General features: G+C 43.0%; 1 protein-coding gene across 2 annotated transcripts; it reads right to left on the minus strand.

Moving 5' to 3' along the window:
* Nucleotides 1-131: 131 nt before the first annotated feature.
* BCL10 (BCL10 immune signaling adaptor) lies at nucleotides 132-17,211 on the minus strand. 2 transcript variants are annotated; one of them, XM_075936382.2, is made up of 3 exons: nucleotides 17,055-17,211; nucleotides 7,248-7,536; nucleotides 132-3,547 (listed from the first exon to the last, which is right to left on the minus strand). In XM_075936382.2, exons 1-3 carry the CDS (start codon nucleotides 17,124-17,126, stop codon nucleotides 3,183-3,185), a joined length of 726 nt encoding a protein of 241 aa, XP_075792497.1. In that variant the 5' UTR covers nucleotides 17,127-17,211; the 3' UTR covers nucleotides 132-3,182. The 2 variants fall into 2 exon arrangements, with proteins under 2 accessions (XP_075792497.1, XP_075792496.1); XM_075936381.2 differs by having other exon boundaries at nucleotides 17,067-17,203.
* Between the last annotated feature and the right edge of the window lie 399 nt (nucleotides 17,212-17,610).

Genomic DNA, 17,610 nt, shown 5'->3' on the forward strand with positions numbered 1-17,610 from the left:
CAATGGTGCTTCAAAATTCATTGCCACAGCATTGTTGTAAATTAGCATATTGCAGTCTTCTAGGGACTCAGAGCAGCTCAGAGTAGAGATGTCCGAAGATGAGAACAGCAGGAGGAGAAGCAACAGCAAGCAATTATGCAAAAAAGTTTATTTCAACAAATTTAGAAATTAAATTTTGGTTAAAAAATGCATAGGTTTCAAACATTTGGTAAGATTACACACATTAACAAAGATCTTAGCTTAGTACAAAGGAGCAATTACTGCACAGGTAGAGTTTGTGGTACACATTCATTATAGACATTTGGTAGGTAGTCATCTATGAACCCATGCATACTTTATGTATTTAGTTTGCGTAGGCTTAACCTCTCCATCTCCCACATTCATCCAATTTTTAGGGATCTCCTGTAACCACAGCACCCTTTCCTAGAAGAGATTATGTACATCATATAAATTGCTGACCCCCCTCAATGGGTCTGCTCTTGCTCTCAAAGTAGTTTTGGTATTACAGTAAAACTCCAATAGTCCGGCATCCTATAGTCCGGCACTCCTAATAGTCCGGCATCAAAATGGCAAGAGCCTAGTGAGTGAGCTTCAGCAAAAAATGAGTCACAAGGTAACAGCGGCAGCAGCTGAACTGAGCAAAAAGGGTAAAAAAGGCTTTAAAAAACTAAAACATTACAGTATACTGTATACCGTATGTACAATAAAAAGGGTTAAGAACACTTTATATACAGTATATAATGTATACAGTATATATATATATAACCATCTTATAATACCTCCTGATAGTCCGGCATATTTGATAATCCGGCACCACCTAGGTCCCATTAGATTATCGGAAGTCTACTGTAGTTTGAATGGAAGGTGGATTGTGCATTTTGACTGCAAGGATCTCAGCAATTCTCAGGATCAGATCCAGATACAGTACATTAACCTAATTTATATAATCACTTCCAACGGATAGCAAAATAAGTTAAAATAGAAAATATCTGCAGAGTTCAAAAAATGGTTGGGAATGTTCAAAATGTAGTCAAGTATCAGAGGGGTAGCCATGTTAGTCTGAATCTGCAAAAGCAGTGAGGAGTCCTGTGGCATCTTATAGACTAACCAAAGTGTCTCTGATGAAGTGGGTCTTTGCCCACAAAAGCTTAAGCTCCAACACTTCGGTTAGTCTGTAAGGTGCCACAGGACTCCTCACTGCTTTTGCAGATTTGGACTAACACCCCTCTGATACTTGACTACATTTTGAACATTCCCAACCAAGTATCAGAGGGGTAGCTGTGTTCGTCTGAATCTGCAAAAGTGGTGAGGAGTCCTGTGGCACCTTATAGACTAACCGAAGTGTTGGAGCATAAGCTTTCGTGGGCAAAGACCTACTTCGTCAGAGATACTTTGGTTAGTTTACAAGGTGATACAGAACTCCTCGCCGCTTTTTCAAAATGTAGGGATGTTAAAAAAAAAAAAAAAAATCAAGTGTCTTAAGAGAGCAGACCCCACAACTCCAAGTTGTAGTCAACTGAACTTGTGGATAATTTTCTTTTTTGAAGATCAGGCTCAATGTGTCTGTTGGATACCTGAAACTATAGTAATCAGGGTGCCATATTAATAAAAGCAGCCCATATTTTTATCACATGTAAGCTACCTCATTGTTATAAAGATGTTTCTACATGATATTCAAATTAAACTTGACAGTTTCTTTGAACTGAGTTTACATCCATAGACTAGTCAGACATGAACAAGTAACCAACTATAGGATACTTTTGTTGATTACTTTTCTCAGTCCCCAGATGGGATCAGCCTGTTTTTGGTTGATGTCACATGAAAAATATAAGGCAGCTATCCTCTGAAGGCTAGATGCTGAGCCCTTATCCTCTGAAGCAGGAGGATTAGCATTAGAAACAGAATCAGGGTTTGTTGAGACAGACTAGAATACATGTTATCCTACTATAGCAATCAATGTCAGAATTACACCTTTTAAATAAAAGCCACTGTATCTTTTGATAAACAGAAAATGTAACATCAGAAAAAAATACACTGCTGTAAAGACAACTGTATGTAATCCTGAGTAATAGTTTTTAAATTTGTAGTTTTGCACTTCTACACTTAAACTGAATTTTACATGACTTACAAAGTGAGCTTTAGAATGAAAAGGAAAGCATGAAAGGAGTAAACCATATTGTTCTATGTCAGGAGATGAGAACTTTTCCCATGTTAAAACAGTTAAAACTTGGTTTAGATTCTAAATCACTTGCAATGTAAACGTGTTACTGTAGGACGCAAGAATTAAGTACCTGCAGCACAATATTTCCTTGAGTAGTTTAGATCTTTACATCCCCCTACTAGGTCCATCCATTAAATACCATACCTGTTGCTCCTTACAGAAGCATGTCCTTAAAGGCATCTTATAAATAAGCTATCGAGTAACTCCCTTACTGGAGTCTGAAGAGCAGACATCTCTTTTCACTATTAATATACATTAAAATTAAAACAAATGCATTTCAAACCAATTATTTCTATATTATATTTAAAAACAGTACGAGAAAGTACATAATAAGAATTATAATCAGTTTAGTATCCAAGTACCTTTCATGTTTGGGTGCAAATAGAACACAAGGATCAAAATAACATACTGAGAATTATTTGGCAATAAGCATTTTAAGAAGATGGGTGGCCACAAAAAGCTAAATTCTGCCCTCCCCATGCAAGTTGTGTGCATAAATTTGAGGGAAAAATTCACCCTATGCCATGTAATAATTAATTTGACAAATTTTGGAAGTAGTACAAAAGTTCTGAGTGTCCTTTTAAATTATTCTCTTTTGTTATAGCCATTTCCCCTTTACTTGCTAAAAATATCAAAATCTGCTACTTTAGGAAGATAAACATTTGTTGTATTGATTTTAACAATATTAACATGAAATCTTAAAAAAAGGTAAAGCACTTATGGCATCTAAAGACTTCCAGAAACTAAATAATCTGTGAGATACAGAATCAATTGTGACTACCTTTTAAAAACCAGGTTGTTGGGTTGTTTTTTTTCCTTTATTATCAAATCACATAGGCTATTTCTCCCTATTTGTGATTTAATAGTTTGAGAACATTCTGTATGCTGCCCACAAATATATTTAAAAGTTTAACAACATTTCCCTTTAAGTGAACAGGCAAGAAAAAAAAGTCACTGAAGATCATTGTGGTAGAAGAGAACGTGATCTTAAAGGCAGAAAAATATTGTCACTTGAACTGGCATTGGCTTCCTGTTGTTCAGACTGAAGTTCTGGTGGAAGAGGAGGTGCTCCAGGATCCCCAGGTCCGGGAAGGGTGGTTGAGAAGACTGTATTTTCTGTGCTTCCTATCTCCACAATTGGTAAATTCATTGAACGAAGAGATGAAGCAGACACAAAAGCAGCTGTACTAAACCGGTCTTCTGGTTGATAATGGATAGATTCTTTGTCTTTTACTTTTTCATATGAATTGGATTCATCAGAATATGACCTAGAAAGATTATTTGTTCCTCCATACACTGAAGTCATACAGCTACTGCAGCTCAAGCCTAAAGAAAACCAGAGTGGATTTTAATACAATTGCACTATGTAGCTAGTCAGCTTCTAACTCAAATTAACTTTAATGACATTTATTAGAATGTTCTAAAAGCTGTTAAACTAGAGTACAAGTACTTAAATTTTATCAATGTGGATCCCTGATCTTGTAGACCACATCTCCTTTCAGCATCATCTGACATCAGATCATTGCAATGTGAATTTAATACTTGGCAAACATATACGTGTACATTTAGTTTTAAAGTGAAATCAGTTAATCTTCACAAAAATCATTATCTTTATCTTCCTAAACTATTCCCATCTATTTTCTCTGATAGCCCTTCTCCCCCTTCATCCTCACCTATTCACTCCCAGGAATCCTGTCCTCTTTCTTGAAATGTAAAAAAATCAAACTTTATTTTGGTACAGCACAAAAATTGCAGAAACGGAACCCTTTCTACCTTTTCTTTCATTACTTTAATCAATGGAAGTAATCTGGAGAATTTTATAATTGATTAAGACATTTAAAAATTGAGGACTAATGTTAAGGTCCTAAACCTATATTTAACTAAGTAAATTCAAGTGGCAAGATTTTCACAAAGGCCAAAATTTCAGTGCAGTTAGCAGAAGCTGCAGGTGCCCAGGTCTTCAGAGAACTAAACTGCTTATATTTGGTGTAGGGATGTCAGTGACTAGCAGGGATGTGAAGGACTAATTGACTAGTGGTTACCTCCCTACCCCCTCCCCGACCTTGCTGCCTCTATCAGAAAGAGGCAGCAGGGAGCTGGGGGATGAAAGAGGAGGGGGTACTTCAAAGCAGCAGCACCATATGGAGCCAGACTCTGGGCTCCACGTGGTGCTGCTGCTTTGAAACACCCCTTGCAGCCCAGGGCCACCTGGTGTGCTCCCAGGCTGCACGCGGCATTTCAAAGTGGCAGTGCCATGTGGAGTCTGGGATCAGCTGGGGAGTCCCTGGCTGACTCCAAGCTGCATGCAGTGCTGCCGCTTTGAAACACCACATGGAGTCTGACACCAGGCTTCCAGCCGCAGTTCAAAGTGGCAGTGCCACATGGAACCTGGGAAAATGCATCAACTATTCGATTAGTCAATTACTTGTAATTTAACATCCCATGGCCACATCTACACTGGCCAGTCTTATGCAAGAACACATGCAAAAAAACCCTCTTGCGCAAGAGCCCTTCTGCCTGAAAATAAGCAGCAGAATGGCTCTTGCGCAAAAGGGGGTTTTTGTGCAAGGAGCAAAAACCCCTTATGCAAAAATGAGGGTCATTAAGTATGCAAATGAAGCGTGGCAATATTTATCTCCATGCCTCATTTGCATATGTTCTTGCACAAGACTGCCCAGTGTAGACGTAGCCCCCGTGTGTAGTTGACTGGAGCAGTGTATCTCAACCAGTGGTACCTTAGGGGTACTCGAGAGAAGTCGGGGGGGAGGGGAGAGAAGTACATCAACACAACTGAAGTTTGGAGAAAACTGAATTTGTTTTAAGTTTTATAGCGCTTTATTTATTTTTGTACTTTTTACACCCAAAAATTTCATCAACCGTCTGGCTATGATTAAGTTGTTTAAATAAATGTGTTGCAATGGTAGAAAAAAACTGTGTGGCTCTGAAAACTGTAGGTATTGGGGGTACTTATCCTTTTTTTTGAAAAAGGGGTACTTTATACAAAAAGGTTGAGAAACATTGGACTGGAGTATCAACTACTCATTCCCCCTCCCGCCTGCCTCTCATGTGGGAATGGGAAGCAGGAGCCAGTGCTTGGGGGAGCTGGCTTAAAGTCTCTGTGGTGCTGCCCTGTCCCCCCCTGCTGCCTCCATCAGAGGTGGAGAAGGGGGAGTTAGGGGAGGCTGCTGTGAAGCAGCCCATCCATAGGGGTCCCAGCATGTTTAATATTAGTCTCAGAAGAGAACACAGGCCACAAATTATCTTTACCCTGCATTCAAAACCAAAAGATATTTTTGGGGTGACAAGAAGTATTTAAATTGATTCGTCAGCTATCAGCTATATGGATCGAGTTCACTAGGGACAGGGCCTTACTTTTTCAAGTGAAGTCAGGCAAAACAGGGAACATGTAAACCCTGGAGAAAAATCTGTTGAGATTTGTTCTCTTATAGGTTTCATTTTCTCTCAAACTTTCTTAGAACAGATTACAGTGTTTGGATTTTTTTAATCTATAAATTATTATGTAATTTCAACTCTGAATACACTCGGACATGAAGCTATGATTCAATTTTCTGTGTGTCAACATAAAAAACTCTTGTCTGTGAATGGTAGGCAGAGATAGCAATACATACATAAGGTTTGGGGGTTTATAGCTTTCCTAAACATTGATACACAACGTGATAGTTTAATTTCCCAATACAAGCTCATTTTATATTAAAACACATAGTAAGTAGGGATTTTAACTGGTAACTGCTTACCCAGTAAGCATCATCCTTACTGAATGATGCTTACAGGGTAAACAGTTAACCCGTGGCCTGGCTGGGCTGGAGCGTCCCCTTCTTGACATGGGCATGTAGCGATCCAGCTAGGCAAGGCCCACCACACCCCAACTTGGTCGAGCCCACCACCCGCAGGATCTCAGTTAACCAATCTAAGTTGAACGTTTAACGTTCTATTTAACTGGTTAACTTTTTATTTGGGAATTTACATCCCTAATAGTAAGTTAAATATGTTTCAGAGAAATCCTTCATGAAACATTATTAAGGTCAATAACTGCAATATAATCTCATTAAGAAGCAGTTTCACAGACTGAGACCAAAATGCAAAAATACTGTGCATCATAACAAATCATAATGTTTGTGATTTATTAAGCATCACTATGCTTAGCATAGTAAAAAAAAAATAGAATTATAAAAAACTGGAACGGACCTCAAGAGATCATTATGTCCAGTCCCCTGCCCTCACAGCAGGACCAAGCACCATCTAGATAATACCTGATATATGCCTATCTAACCTGCTCTTAAATATCTCCACTGATGGAGATTCCATAACCTCCTTAGGCAATTTATTTCAGTGTTGATCTATCCTGACAGGAAACTTTTCCTGATGTTCAACCTAAACCTCCCTTGCTGCAATTTAAGCCCATTGCTTCTTAGCCTATCATCAGAGGTCAAGGGGAACAATTTCTCTTCCTCCGCCTCACACCCTTTTAGGAATTTCAAAACTGTTATCGTGTCCCCTCTCGGTCTTCTCTTTTCCAAACTAAAAAAACTCCATTCTTTCAGTCTTCCCTCATAGGTACTCCATTTGAAGCCTAATCAGCGCAGAGTGGAAGAATTACTTCTCCTATCTTGCTCACACTGTCCTATTAATGCATCCCAGAATCATGTTTGGGTTTATTTGCAAGTGTCACACTGTTAACTCATTTAGCTTGTGGTCCATTATGACTCTTAGATCCCTTTCTGCAGTACTCCTTCCTAAACAGTCACTTCCCATTCTGTGTGTGTGGAAACGGATTGTTCCTTCTTAAGTGGAAGCTATGGTACTTGTCACTAGGAGCTTAAACCCAAGTCTAACATTATTTCTTTATCCTGCAAGAGACTTCTTCAAAGATGGTATCCCTATTACCAAAGGAAATCTGAAAAAATTTACAGTAAAACATGTGTAAGATTTTTTTTAGTTTATGTACTCTTACAGAGTCCTTTGAGATAAACATCTACTTTGCCATTTAACAATTTAAACATCTCACCTTTGAGAGCTTCCAGTTTTTCATTTTTGACTTTCAACACTACATCAGTTATCCTTTCTAACAGGAAGTTCTGTGTTCTTTCTCGTCTAATAGATTCAATCAAAGTATCTAGTCCCTTTGGATTTTCTGCCAAGTAGTCCAATAACTTCCCAGTTTTCTTCCTATTTGAGGGTCGACAAGATATTTCTTCAGTGTCTTCTCTAGTGAGTATTTTCTTTGAACGCAGGTAATCAAAGTGTCTTTCAGCAATAATTTTGTCACACAAATAGGGACGCATTCTTTCTAAAGCCTAAAACAAAGACAATAGAACATTATTGTCATTAGCTGATTTTAAATGTGGCTTTCATGATATATTGGAAAACATTTTCAAATTTAGATGTCGTCAGGACTGGATTACAAATCAGAAATAAGATCCAGAGGAAATTAAATATATTTTAAATATTAAGTAGTAATGTGTTACATAGCTGTAGTTTAACTGTTCACTACAGTAAGAATTAAGGACAGTCTGCCTTTTATATTATTATTTTTCTTTTGCCTGATTAAGACAGATACTAGAATATTTAAACACTACATATGAAATATTGGTCCAGGATGAGTTGCTGGAAAAATTGCTAAAAATTGTGAACTTCTAGCAACACCATTGTAACTTCAATGATTCATCATTTCAACAGGAAATGGCTGCTTCTGCTGAAGTGGTGCATCTTGCTAAAAGGAGAATTGCTATTAAGAGATTCAGTTCAACATCCTGTTTCAGTCAAAGAAAAAACCGAGTGGAAGAAAGAGGGAGAATACACACAGTTTGTAAAATTGAGATTAACAAAAAAAGGTAAAAGAACAAGTTGTACATTTTAAATGAAATCAAGAAATGCCAAATTTATGTTTCTGTGCAACCTTGACTCTGCTCACATACATATTTCAATTAACACCTTATTCTCACACAACTTGTGCCTCATTTAGCATACAGGTTGGACAGCTCTCCATGCAAAATCACAACATCCTCCATCCTGTACACAAGGGACCTAGTTCTACTCTGTTACACTGGTGAAAATTCAGGGTTATTTCACTATGTAAGAGTTTATTACAGATTTACCCTGTTACGGTTGCTGAATGACACATGATCTCTGCATAATACAATTATGTCTCTTTTCCTGTGCACTGTCCGACCTGTGTATTGAATGAAGCAGGGATCCTACAGAAACAGTGGGAACATACTGAGCATTAAAGCATTTTTCCAATGCATTGATATACCAGTGGCTGAGCATCTATTTGATTTGCTTAACACGTAAAGAGAAAAAGCAACACAACGATTTATCAAGTTAAGTAAACTTAGTGCACAGTTAGTTCAGGCCGGATAGTTACTACACCCCCAAAAAGTTATTTTTCATCTTTCCTTGTGTTAACTAGTCAATTAGTCGCTTACATCCCTAAAGCAGAGCCCACAGCTAGTGGGGCTGCTGGAGCCCACAGGGCTGGAGGGGTCCAATGGGGCCACCAGAGCCCTTGGGGCCAAGAAGATGGTGGGGAAGCAAAGACGGCAGAGGCTACAGGGCTCCGGGAGCCCAGTGTGACAGCAAAGCCTGTGAGGCTTCCTGAGCCCAGTGGGACAGCACAGCCGGCAGTGCCGCTGGAACACCGTGGCCAAGGAGAGGAGTCCAGAAGAGAGGCTGATGCCCCGCCCCACCCCCACCTCCTCTGGTCCAGCAAACTCCCTTGTCTGGGATCAGTCAGATCCCAAGGGTGCAGGACCAGGGAGGTCTATCTTTCATAATATTTATATTATAATTGATTTTATATTTTTTGGTAAAAATGAGACAGCAATTTAGAGTGCTGTGACACTTTCATATTTTTATGTCTGATTTTGTAACCAAGTAGTGTGAAGTGTAACTTGGGGATATGCAAATCAAACTTCTGAAAGAGATTCAGTAATCTGGAAAAATTGAGATTCACTGATTTGATACAGGCAACTACTGGTAGTCTAAGTTTGCTTAGACCAGTGAGGGGAAACTTCAGCTACTGAGTGGTCCTCTTTCATCTCAATGGGCCACAAGATTATTGTAACCAATATGTTCTCCCAAGATAAGGCAGTTTTGTTAACTGCACTTGTGTAACTAGAATTTGTGGGGTGTGTGGACTGATCCGTAGTGGTGCTTTGATTGGATATAGAGGGAAAGTATGGCTCTCACCAAGTTGTATGCAATCAGTACACATCTCACTTTATACAATTTGATGGGCCACCCTTTGGACACACGTTGCCTGCTACTTAGCTTATACAGTTTGACAGATATGACAGTAAAAAAGGTGGTAACCTCCCATGCTTTGTCTGCTCTAGATTAGAGATGTAAAAAGTCATTTAAAAAGGTAACGTAATGTGTAACTGCTAAAAATTAGGGCTGTCAAGTTATTAAAAAACATAATTGCTATTAATCACACAATTAAAAAAAGGAATTGCAATTAATTGTGTGCGCTGCCCCTTTGAAATGTTGCAGCAGCATTTCAAAGGGGCAGTGCTTCAGAAGCCCGGGATCAGCTAGAGTCGCCATCTGGTCCCCAGCTCTCTTAGCGCTTCCCCTTTGAAACATAGTGGTGGTATTTCAAAGGGGCAGCGTTGCAGGGAGCCCAGGATCAGCTGGAGTCCCCAGCTGACCCCGAGCTCCATGCAGCTGCCTCTTTGAAATGCAGCGGCAGCATTTCAAAAGGGCAGCACCGCAGGAGCCCGGGATCAGCTGATCCAGACTCCATGCAGTGCTGGCCCTTTGAAATGCTACCGCTGTGTTTCAAAGGGGCAGCACTGCAGGAGCCCTGGGCTCTGTGCAGCGCTGCCCCTTTGAAGCAGCGCTGCCCCTTTGAAGCAGCGCTGCCCCTTTGAAGCAGCGCTGCCCCTTTGAAGCAGCGCTGCCCCTTTGAAGCAGCGCCTCAAAGGGGCAGCACTGTGCCCAGCTGATCCCCAGCTCCGAGTTGCACTGACCCTTTGAAGTGCTGCTCCGGTGCTTCAAAGGGGCAACACTGCATGGAGCCCAGGGTCAGCTGAGGACTCCAGCTGATCCCAGGCTCCAAATGCACAGCCCCTTTGAAACGCCGGAGCAGTACTTCAAAGGGGCAGCACAGCATTAACATCTGCGATGAACGTGTTAAAAAAAATGAATGTGTTAATCCTGCCTTGCGTTAATCGCAGGCGTTAACGCACAGCAATTGACAGCCCTACTGAAAATCTTAGTAGTTATGCGCATTGTGGGCTTTGTGGCTTAGTTTTATACTGAAGAGCCCACAGTGAAGCCGCCCCAGGAGTGGGTCTGCCAGCCCCTGCTGGCCCTGCTCCAACGGAGCCATAGAATGTAACCTGCAGGGAAGGGTGCATAGACCAAGCAGTCCCTGCTTGTGGTGGGCCCCCGAGGAGAGGGGGGGCTGGAGCATTGCCCTGCCCAGGGCAGGCAGGGAGCTGCTCCAGCCCCTACCAGTTAACTAGCATGGGTAAGCATCACACGTTAAGGGTGAGGTCTACAGCTTAAAGCCTTTTTCATCCCTCCTCTAGGTCACCCATTGTTGCTACCACTTGCAAAGCTTCAAATACAGTAAGAAAAAGCCTACCTGACCACAGTATACTTGCATGTAACAATTAGTCACAACTTTATACAAAATGTACTGTTAATATACAGCACAGAGTGAAAAGTTTTATGAGTTAGTGTTTGGAATAGCATTATATACAAAATGAAGCACGTCAGTAGACACACTGATCGCTTTAACGCATTTGTTCTTCAAAAAGTATCGTCTAACTTTGTCATCATGCTTGAGATAAGAAAATTGTACCCAATAATGACATTTATCTGATTACCCAAATAAAGAAAGTTATTTTAATAATATTTTTTCCTAACATATTGATAATAGGGATGTTAGCTACTGGATAATTAAATAGTTGAATAACCAAATGAAATCTTAGCCGTTACTCGAATATTCTGTAGTCCCTGGGGGCAGGGCCAGCATTCAGTGCAATTCAGCCCCACTCCCAGGGAGCCTTCTGCTACCTGCACTGCTGCTTCTGTATCAGACTGCTGGGGGAGAGAGGAGGTTGGCTGTGGTGGGCTGGGACAGGGGTTGCTAACCTGAAGAAGGCTGACCATGGACAGAGGCTGCTCTGTGGGATGCAGAGGAGGGGGTAAGGAGAGGCTGCTGTGAAGCAGCTTCTGCCCAGGGCAAGCCTGAGCCTTTGGCAGGCAGAGGCTGCTTCGCAGCAACCTCCTCTACATCCTCCCACCCCCTGCTGCCTCTGATAGAAGCAGCAGCCCAGGGAGAAGGGGCAGGTGGCACTACAGAGGGGAAATAAGAGTAGTCAACATCCGTAGTATTGACCATGTTTATAAATTACTATACAGTCCTTTCAAGCAGCATATTTATTTTTGAGGTAAAAAGTATTTCAGAGAAACACACTAAAACAATGAAAGATCCTACAGACATGCTAAAAAGTTTAGCAGTGATCACCTTGCTCCCGCCCCAAAAACACGCTCGTAGGTTTTCCTTCAAAACACACAACTGTTTTTTTCCTTGTTGTTACACATTCATCCCTGTTATTCCCTCAACCTGACTCCAAAGAGGGCTGGTCAGATGTTACTTTATATAGCTCAGGCCTTTGATCTTGGCCTTCTGTAATCATCAGACACACTCTTTTCAGGACATGCAAATTTCCCAACTCTGGCAATGGTATTAACCTCTCCCTAGGGATTTTCCAGCATATCCATTTCATACTTCCTGATCCAAAAGTCCAAAGCATCTGGCACATTTTAAATGTAGTCTTTTGAACCCCCAAATCTCTTACCTGTCACATCTCCCCCAAAATGTGAAACTTGAAGGTTCCGAAGCCCAAATGATACAAAAACTTAATACAATGTCATCCAAAGATATAGCAATTTTCTGCAGTATCTATCACACTAAAATTTCTCTATTGAGGTAAAATTAATTGTGCCTTATTAGATATGCTGGCCTTACTGAGAGTCTTAGAGTAAGAGAAAATTTTGGGACTGAGAAAACTGTCTTCCATAGAGCAGTTCACTGCTGTTTCTTTTCAATCTCGGAAAGTTCTTAGTCTCCATGACTCCCTGAAGCAACACAATTCCACAGTTTACTCACACATACTTTTTCATACTATTTCCTCATTGATTTTGAATTCCCCACCTTTTAATTGAATGTTTCCTTGTTCTTGTGTTTTGAGACCAGGAGACTGGAAGCTTACCATCATTTAATTTAAATATTTTTATCATGTATCCTCTTATTCACCTCCCCTCTAAAATCAACTATTACAATCTTTTCATTTCTTTTCACTAATTAATCTTTAAAAAAAATCACTATAATCTGGAACATCAAATACTAAAATACCACAGGTGTTTTGGTACAGGATAAAGTTCAAGATGTTTGGGTGCCCTAACTGTACATCTTCATATCTTAACATTTATATTTCATTTCAGAATTTCCTGGTTGAACATGTTTTCAGGATAATTTCAATATCCCTGTAACGTATTTTACTCTAAATTATTAAGTACTCTATAACTTCATTTTTAATAGTTTATGTTTGGGAAGAAGTTAATATTTGAGCTAAGTATGATTTCCCTAATATTACAACAAATGCATGAGAGAATATCAATACATAATCTTATAACATGAGAACTGCCATACTGGTGAGATCAGCGGTACACCCAGTCAAATAGCCTGTCTTCAGACAACAGCCAGTGCTAGATGCTTATTTGTTAAACAGATATTTGTTAGACTGACTCATCCAGATGGATCCTAAACCACAAAACTATACTAATTCATAAGAACAGCCATACTGGGTCAGACCAATCTGGCCCACTATCTTGTCTGCCAACATTGGCCAATACCAGATGTTCCAGAAGGGGGCATACAACAGCTAATCCTCATGTGATCCCTCCCCTGTCACCCACCTCTGGAGAAACAGAGGCTAGGGACACCATTCCTACCCATCTTAGTTAATAGCCACTGATGGACCTAACCTCCATGAGCATTCAGTTTTCACATTCAAATGTAGCTATCACCAGTGTAACATGGCAATAAATGTTTAGCAATTAAGAACATAAGAAAAACAAATACCAGAGGAAAATGTAGGTAAGTAAACTGTCATTTGGCAAAGAGACCAAAATTAACATTCCTACTTCTAGGCCAATGGTCTCCAACCTTTTTACACCCAAGATCACTTTCTAAATGACAGAACAAGCCAAGATCTACTGCCCCGCCCTCTCTATTCTCCTCCTCTCCATCACTTGCTATTCCCAACCCTTATACTGCTGCTTTCCCCCCCCCCAAATCCTTCTGTAGGAAGAGGTTTTTCCAACATTTGGCCTGCCTGGACTGCACCAAATATCAGAAAAAACCCTTCTTTTGGAAGCCCCCTTATTCCTCGTGGAAAGAGGAATATAGGGGTGACCGAAAGATCATGTTTTCTCTTCCACTAAAAGAAGCAGAAGAACAAATGCATCCCTGGATGCAGAAGTGTTTTTCTGGGATATCTCCGGAATCCTGAAAAACTCCTGCAGTCTAGCCGTAATCTCACTGGGTTGAGAAAGGATATGTAGGCTCTAAGGGTGGGAATGAGGGATTTGGGTATGGGAAAGGGCGAGAGGTGCAAGCTCTGGGAGGAAATCCGGATGCCGGAGAAAGTGGATAAGTGGATGCTGGCTCATGAAGGGGCACCAGGCCGGGCAGTGTTAGGGTCAGATGTAGGGCTAGGGTACTAAGCAAGCCACAGACTTCTGGATGTGAGGGTTCAGGAATTTGGGTTGGGGTATGTGAGGGGCTCAGGGCAGGGGGTTCCAGTGTATGATAGGTTCAGATGTAGGGTCTGGGGGAAAGAGGAGTGCAGGAGTGTTATGATGCTGTGGCCAGATGGGGGCTTGGCCCCAATTTGGGGTTTGTTGGCCAGGCTTCATTTTTAAATAAAATACTATGTCAAACAAAAAGTTTCTGCATTGTCTTTATTTCTGAGAAGGGCAGGGAACCTGTTTAGAGTCAGGGGTCACTGACCCAAGAAAAATCAGTTGGGGCCACACAAGTGAAATGCAAAAAACCCTCCTCCAACCCCAGCCTTCGCCCCCAGCTTCACTAATGTGGCCCCAACTGTGTTGGTGGGATCAGGGGACATAGTACTGGGGAAGGGTGCTAGTAGTTGCTTTGGCAGGCAACAGGGTGGCAGTGGGGACAGAGTTCTGTGGCTCAGGACAGGGGAGTGGGGACAGGGTTCTGGGAGTGGGGACGGGTGTGGGGACAGAGTTCTGTGGCAGGAGAGTGGGAACTGGGAGTGGGGGAAGGGTGCCAGTGGAGGCAGAATCTCCCCTGCATCTGCCTCGTACCAGGATTCCTGCCCCCACCCCCGAGGGAAGCTGGCGTGTGCCTCCTCCGGACCCAACTCCCAGGATTCCCCCCACCCCGTGGCACGGGGAAAACCCGCATGTGCCTGCCCCGAGGTGGAAACACCCCCTCCATTCCTCCGGCACAGGGAAACCCTGCTGTGCCTGCCCCAGGGCCGAAACCCCTGCACGCTTGCCCCCCCCGGGGCAGAAGGAAACCCCGCGCATGCCTGCCCTGGGGTGGAAACACTCCACTCTCAGGGAAATCCTGTGCGTGCCTGCCCCGGGGCCAACTCACCCCTCCTGTGCCAGTGCAGGGAAGTCACCATGCTCCTCCTCTGGAGCCAATGCCCCCTCCCACATCGCGTCCAGCAGAGCATCCAGCACACTTCCTGAACCCCTGGAAGTGGCACTAAGCTCCATCCACCTGCAGGAAGCCAGCACTACCTCCATTTTTGCTCAAGGTAGGTAGTGGGGCTTCTCGGGGGTGGGAGAAAATGGGGGGAGGGGAGCTGGACGCCTCGCAATCGACTGGTCGAGGCCTTGCGATCAACCAGTTGATCACGATTAACCTGTTGATGACCACGGTTCTAGGCAATTCTACTCATCACAAGCAGTCTACAGCTCATTTTACAACTCATCTAAAAGAGCACTTGCCCAGCCCCATCATCAAAGTGGGATACTGGTTCATTACTGACTCAGAATAATGTATTTACTGACTCATCTTACTCTCTGCTGTGTCTATGTTTCTCTTCAGGTCTCGGATCCAAACACTGACCTGGCCCAACTCTGCTTAGTTTCTGAAGACCAGCAAGACCGAAGTGTCATTTTTCTTTTTTGCAAAAACAAAGAAGTTGTGAAATTATCATAGTCTTTCAGATGTATTTGCTATTGAGACAGTATTACATTCAAATCACAATATTGAAGATTAAGGGGGAGGGTAGATTTTTAAATAACCAGATGTTATTAAAATAACTAGATGTGGCTCTTTAACGGCAAGAAAGAACATGAAAAACTAGCTCAAGTCATGACAAAACACTTCAAGTAAATTACATAAGCAGAGAAAACAACTACTGAATTAGGAAACCAAAGTCAAACAGACATGATTCACTGAAATGAACAAAAAGTATCTAATGATGGAAGTGGGACAACTGAAGTAACTATTGAACCAAGTCTATCCAGTAAGTAAGAGAAATTCAATAAAACAAATTACAACAAGGTGCAACACCACCAATGTGCAGAACAGATGTTAGAAATCACTGTGTAAAAACAAAAATAAATTAGTGGGCAAGACCTCAATCACAAGTTACATCTAGATTTGTCAAAAAATCATTAATGAACCAGTAACTTGAGTGTCCAAGCTTACTTCAGTACTTCATAAAGCAACTCAGTCCAGAGGCTATTTTTGCAGCATCGCCTACAATTAGATTATATTTAACCTAACCTACTCAGTTTCACTCAGTACAGATTTACAGAAGTGTATTTTTCATTCCGGAAAACTATCATCTTTTTTGCTTGGGGCCTGTTCTAAATAAATAATTTTCTGAGCTTCACACAAAATTTCTCCTCTTCCTTTTAAAGTTTATGGACAAATCTTAATCTTAATAGGCTTGTATCCTCTCTCAACAGACCTCAAGTTGACACACCGAAACCGTTTAAAAACCCAGGCACGAGTAGGCCTGCATTTGGCTCCACATTATACAGTTTACACATAATTTCATTCTCATTATCAAAAGTTTCTTGGACGATCATTATCTAAAGCCATGGAGCCCGCCTACAAATAGCCCCAGCCTGGCTGGACTCTCATCCTTTCTACAAAAAACAGGACTATGTAGCACTTGAGAGACTAACAAGATGGTTTAATAGGTGATGAGCTTTCGTGGGCCAGACCCACTTCCTCAGATCAAATAGGAAGTGGGTCTGGCCCACGAAAGCTCATCACCTATTAAACCATCTTGTTAGTCTCTCAAGTGCTACACGGTCCTGTTTGTTTCAGCTGCACCAGACTAACACGGCTGCATCTCTACCACTACCCTTTCTACAGTGCGTGAAGTAAGAACAGAGCTGCCCGCTGACAAGAAGCCCCTCAGCGGGGGGGAAGGAGCGCTCGCAGGCGCGGTCTGCCCCAGAGCCCGTGGCCAGGCAAAGGGCGGGGGTCGGCGGCTCTCCAGCCGGATGCGGACCGCAGGGATGTGACGTTTCCCGGGGTGCTCACTGAGGCCCGCGAGCCGGGGCCGGTATTTCCAGGGGCCTCCGCGCGACCCCTGCAAAAGGAGCCAGCGCGCCTGCGCCCCCCTTCCCGTCCCTCACAGCCCGCGCCCTGCCCCGCCTCCTGGGCTGCGGAGTGGGGGGGGGGATTTCCCGGCGCGTGCCCCAGCCCCAGCGAGGCGGCTGCACGGGCTGGGCGTGACACGGCTGCCGGCCGGGAGCCCCCGCGTAACCGCGGCTCGGCCTCGCTTACTTCCTTCTTCACCTCCGCCATTTCATCCTCAGTGAGCGACCGCGCGCCCAGCCCCGGGACGGACCCCTCCATGGCGGAAGCTCCGCTCCCGCGGCTTCCCACTGCAATAGCAACGGCAGCGCTTCCGGCCCGGCAGACTCCGCCCACCACCGCCACTGCGCGCGCGCAGGACGGGAAGTCCCGCCCACCAACGCTCCGAACGTTCGCCTCGATGCGTCACGCGCGGCATCCTTTGGCTGCTCCCTCGCGCCTGCCCTTCAGTGTTCCTTTCCCCCTCTGCTATCATGGCTCTGGCCAGAGCCTCAGTCCCCATGTACAGCTGCTTGGGGCACCCAAACCATTGAGGCTGGGGCACCACTGGGTGCGTTTCCTGCAAGTGGGGCGCGTGTGGCCCACAACTAGGTTTCTGTTTCTGTTGGTGGTGCACATGAATGTGCCTCCAGGGACATAAAAATATTCCCCACATAGATGGAAAAAATTGCAGGGAACATTGTCACAGGGTTTTAATGTCCACCCATGTACCTCTTCCTATCCTAGTTCTGGGGCTCTGCTCTCT

The sequence above is a fragment of the Pelodiscus sinensis genome, chromosome 9 (genome assembly GCF_052426305.1).
Source record: "Pelodiscus sinensis isolate ZL-2025 chromosome 9, ASM5242630v1, whole genome shotgun sequence".
In the NCBI taxonomy this organism is placed as follows: Eukaryota; Metazoa; Chordata; order Testudines; family Trionychidae; genus Pelodiscus; species Pelodiscus sinensis.

Coding starts and splice junctions, on each gene's coding strand:
- BCL10 (XM_075936382.2), bottom strand. CDS start 17,126: ATGGAGGGGTCCGTCCCGGGGCTGGGCGCGCGGTCGCTCACTGAGGAT. Junction 7,537..17,054: donor TGGCGGAGGTGAAGAAGGAA/GTAAGCGAGGCC, acceptor TCTTTGTTTTAG/GCTTTAGAAAGAATGCGTCC. Junction 3,548..7,247: donor AAAACTGGAAGCTCTCAAAG/GTGAGATGTTTA, acceptor GGTTTTCTTTAG/GCTTGAGCTGCAGTAGCTGT.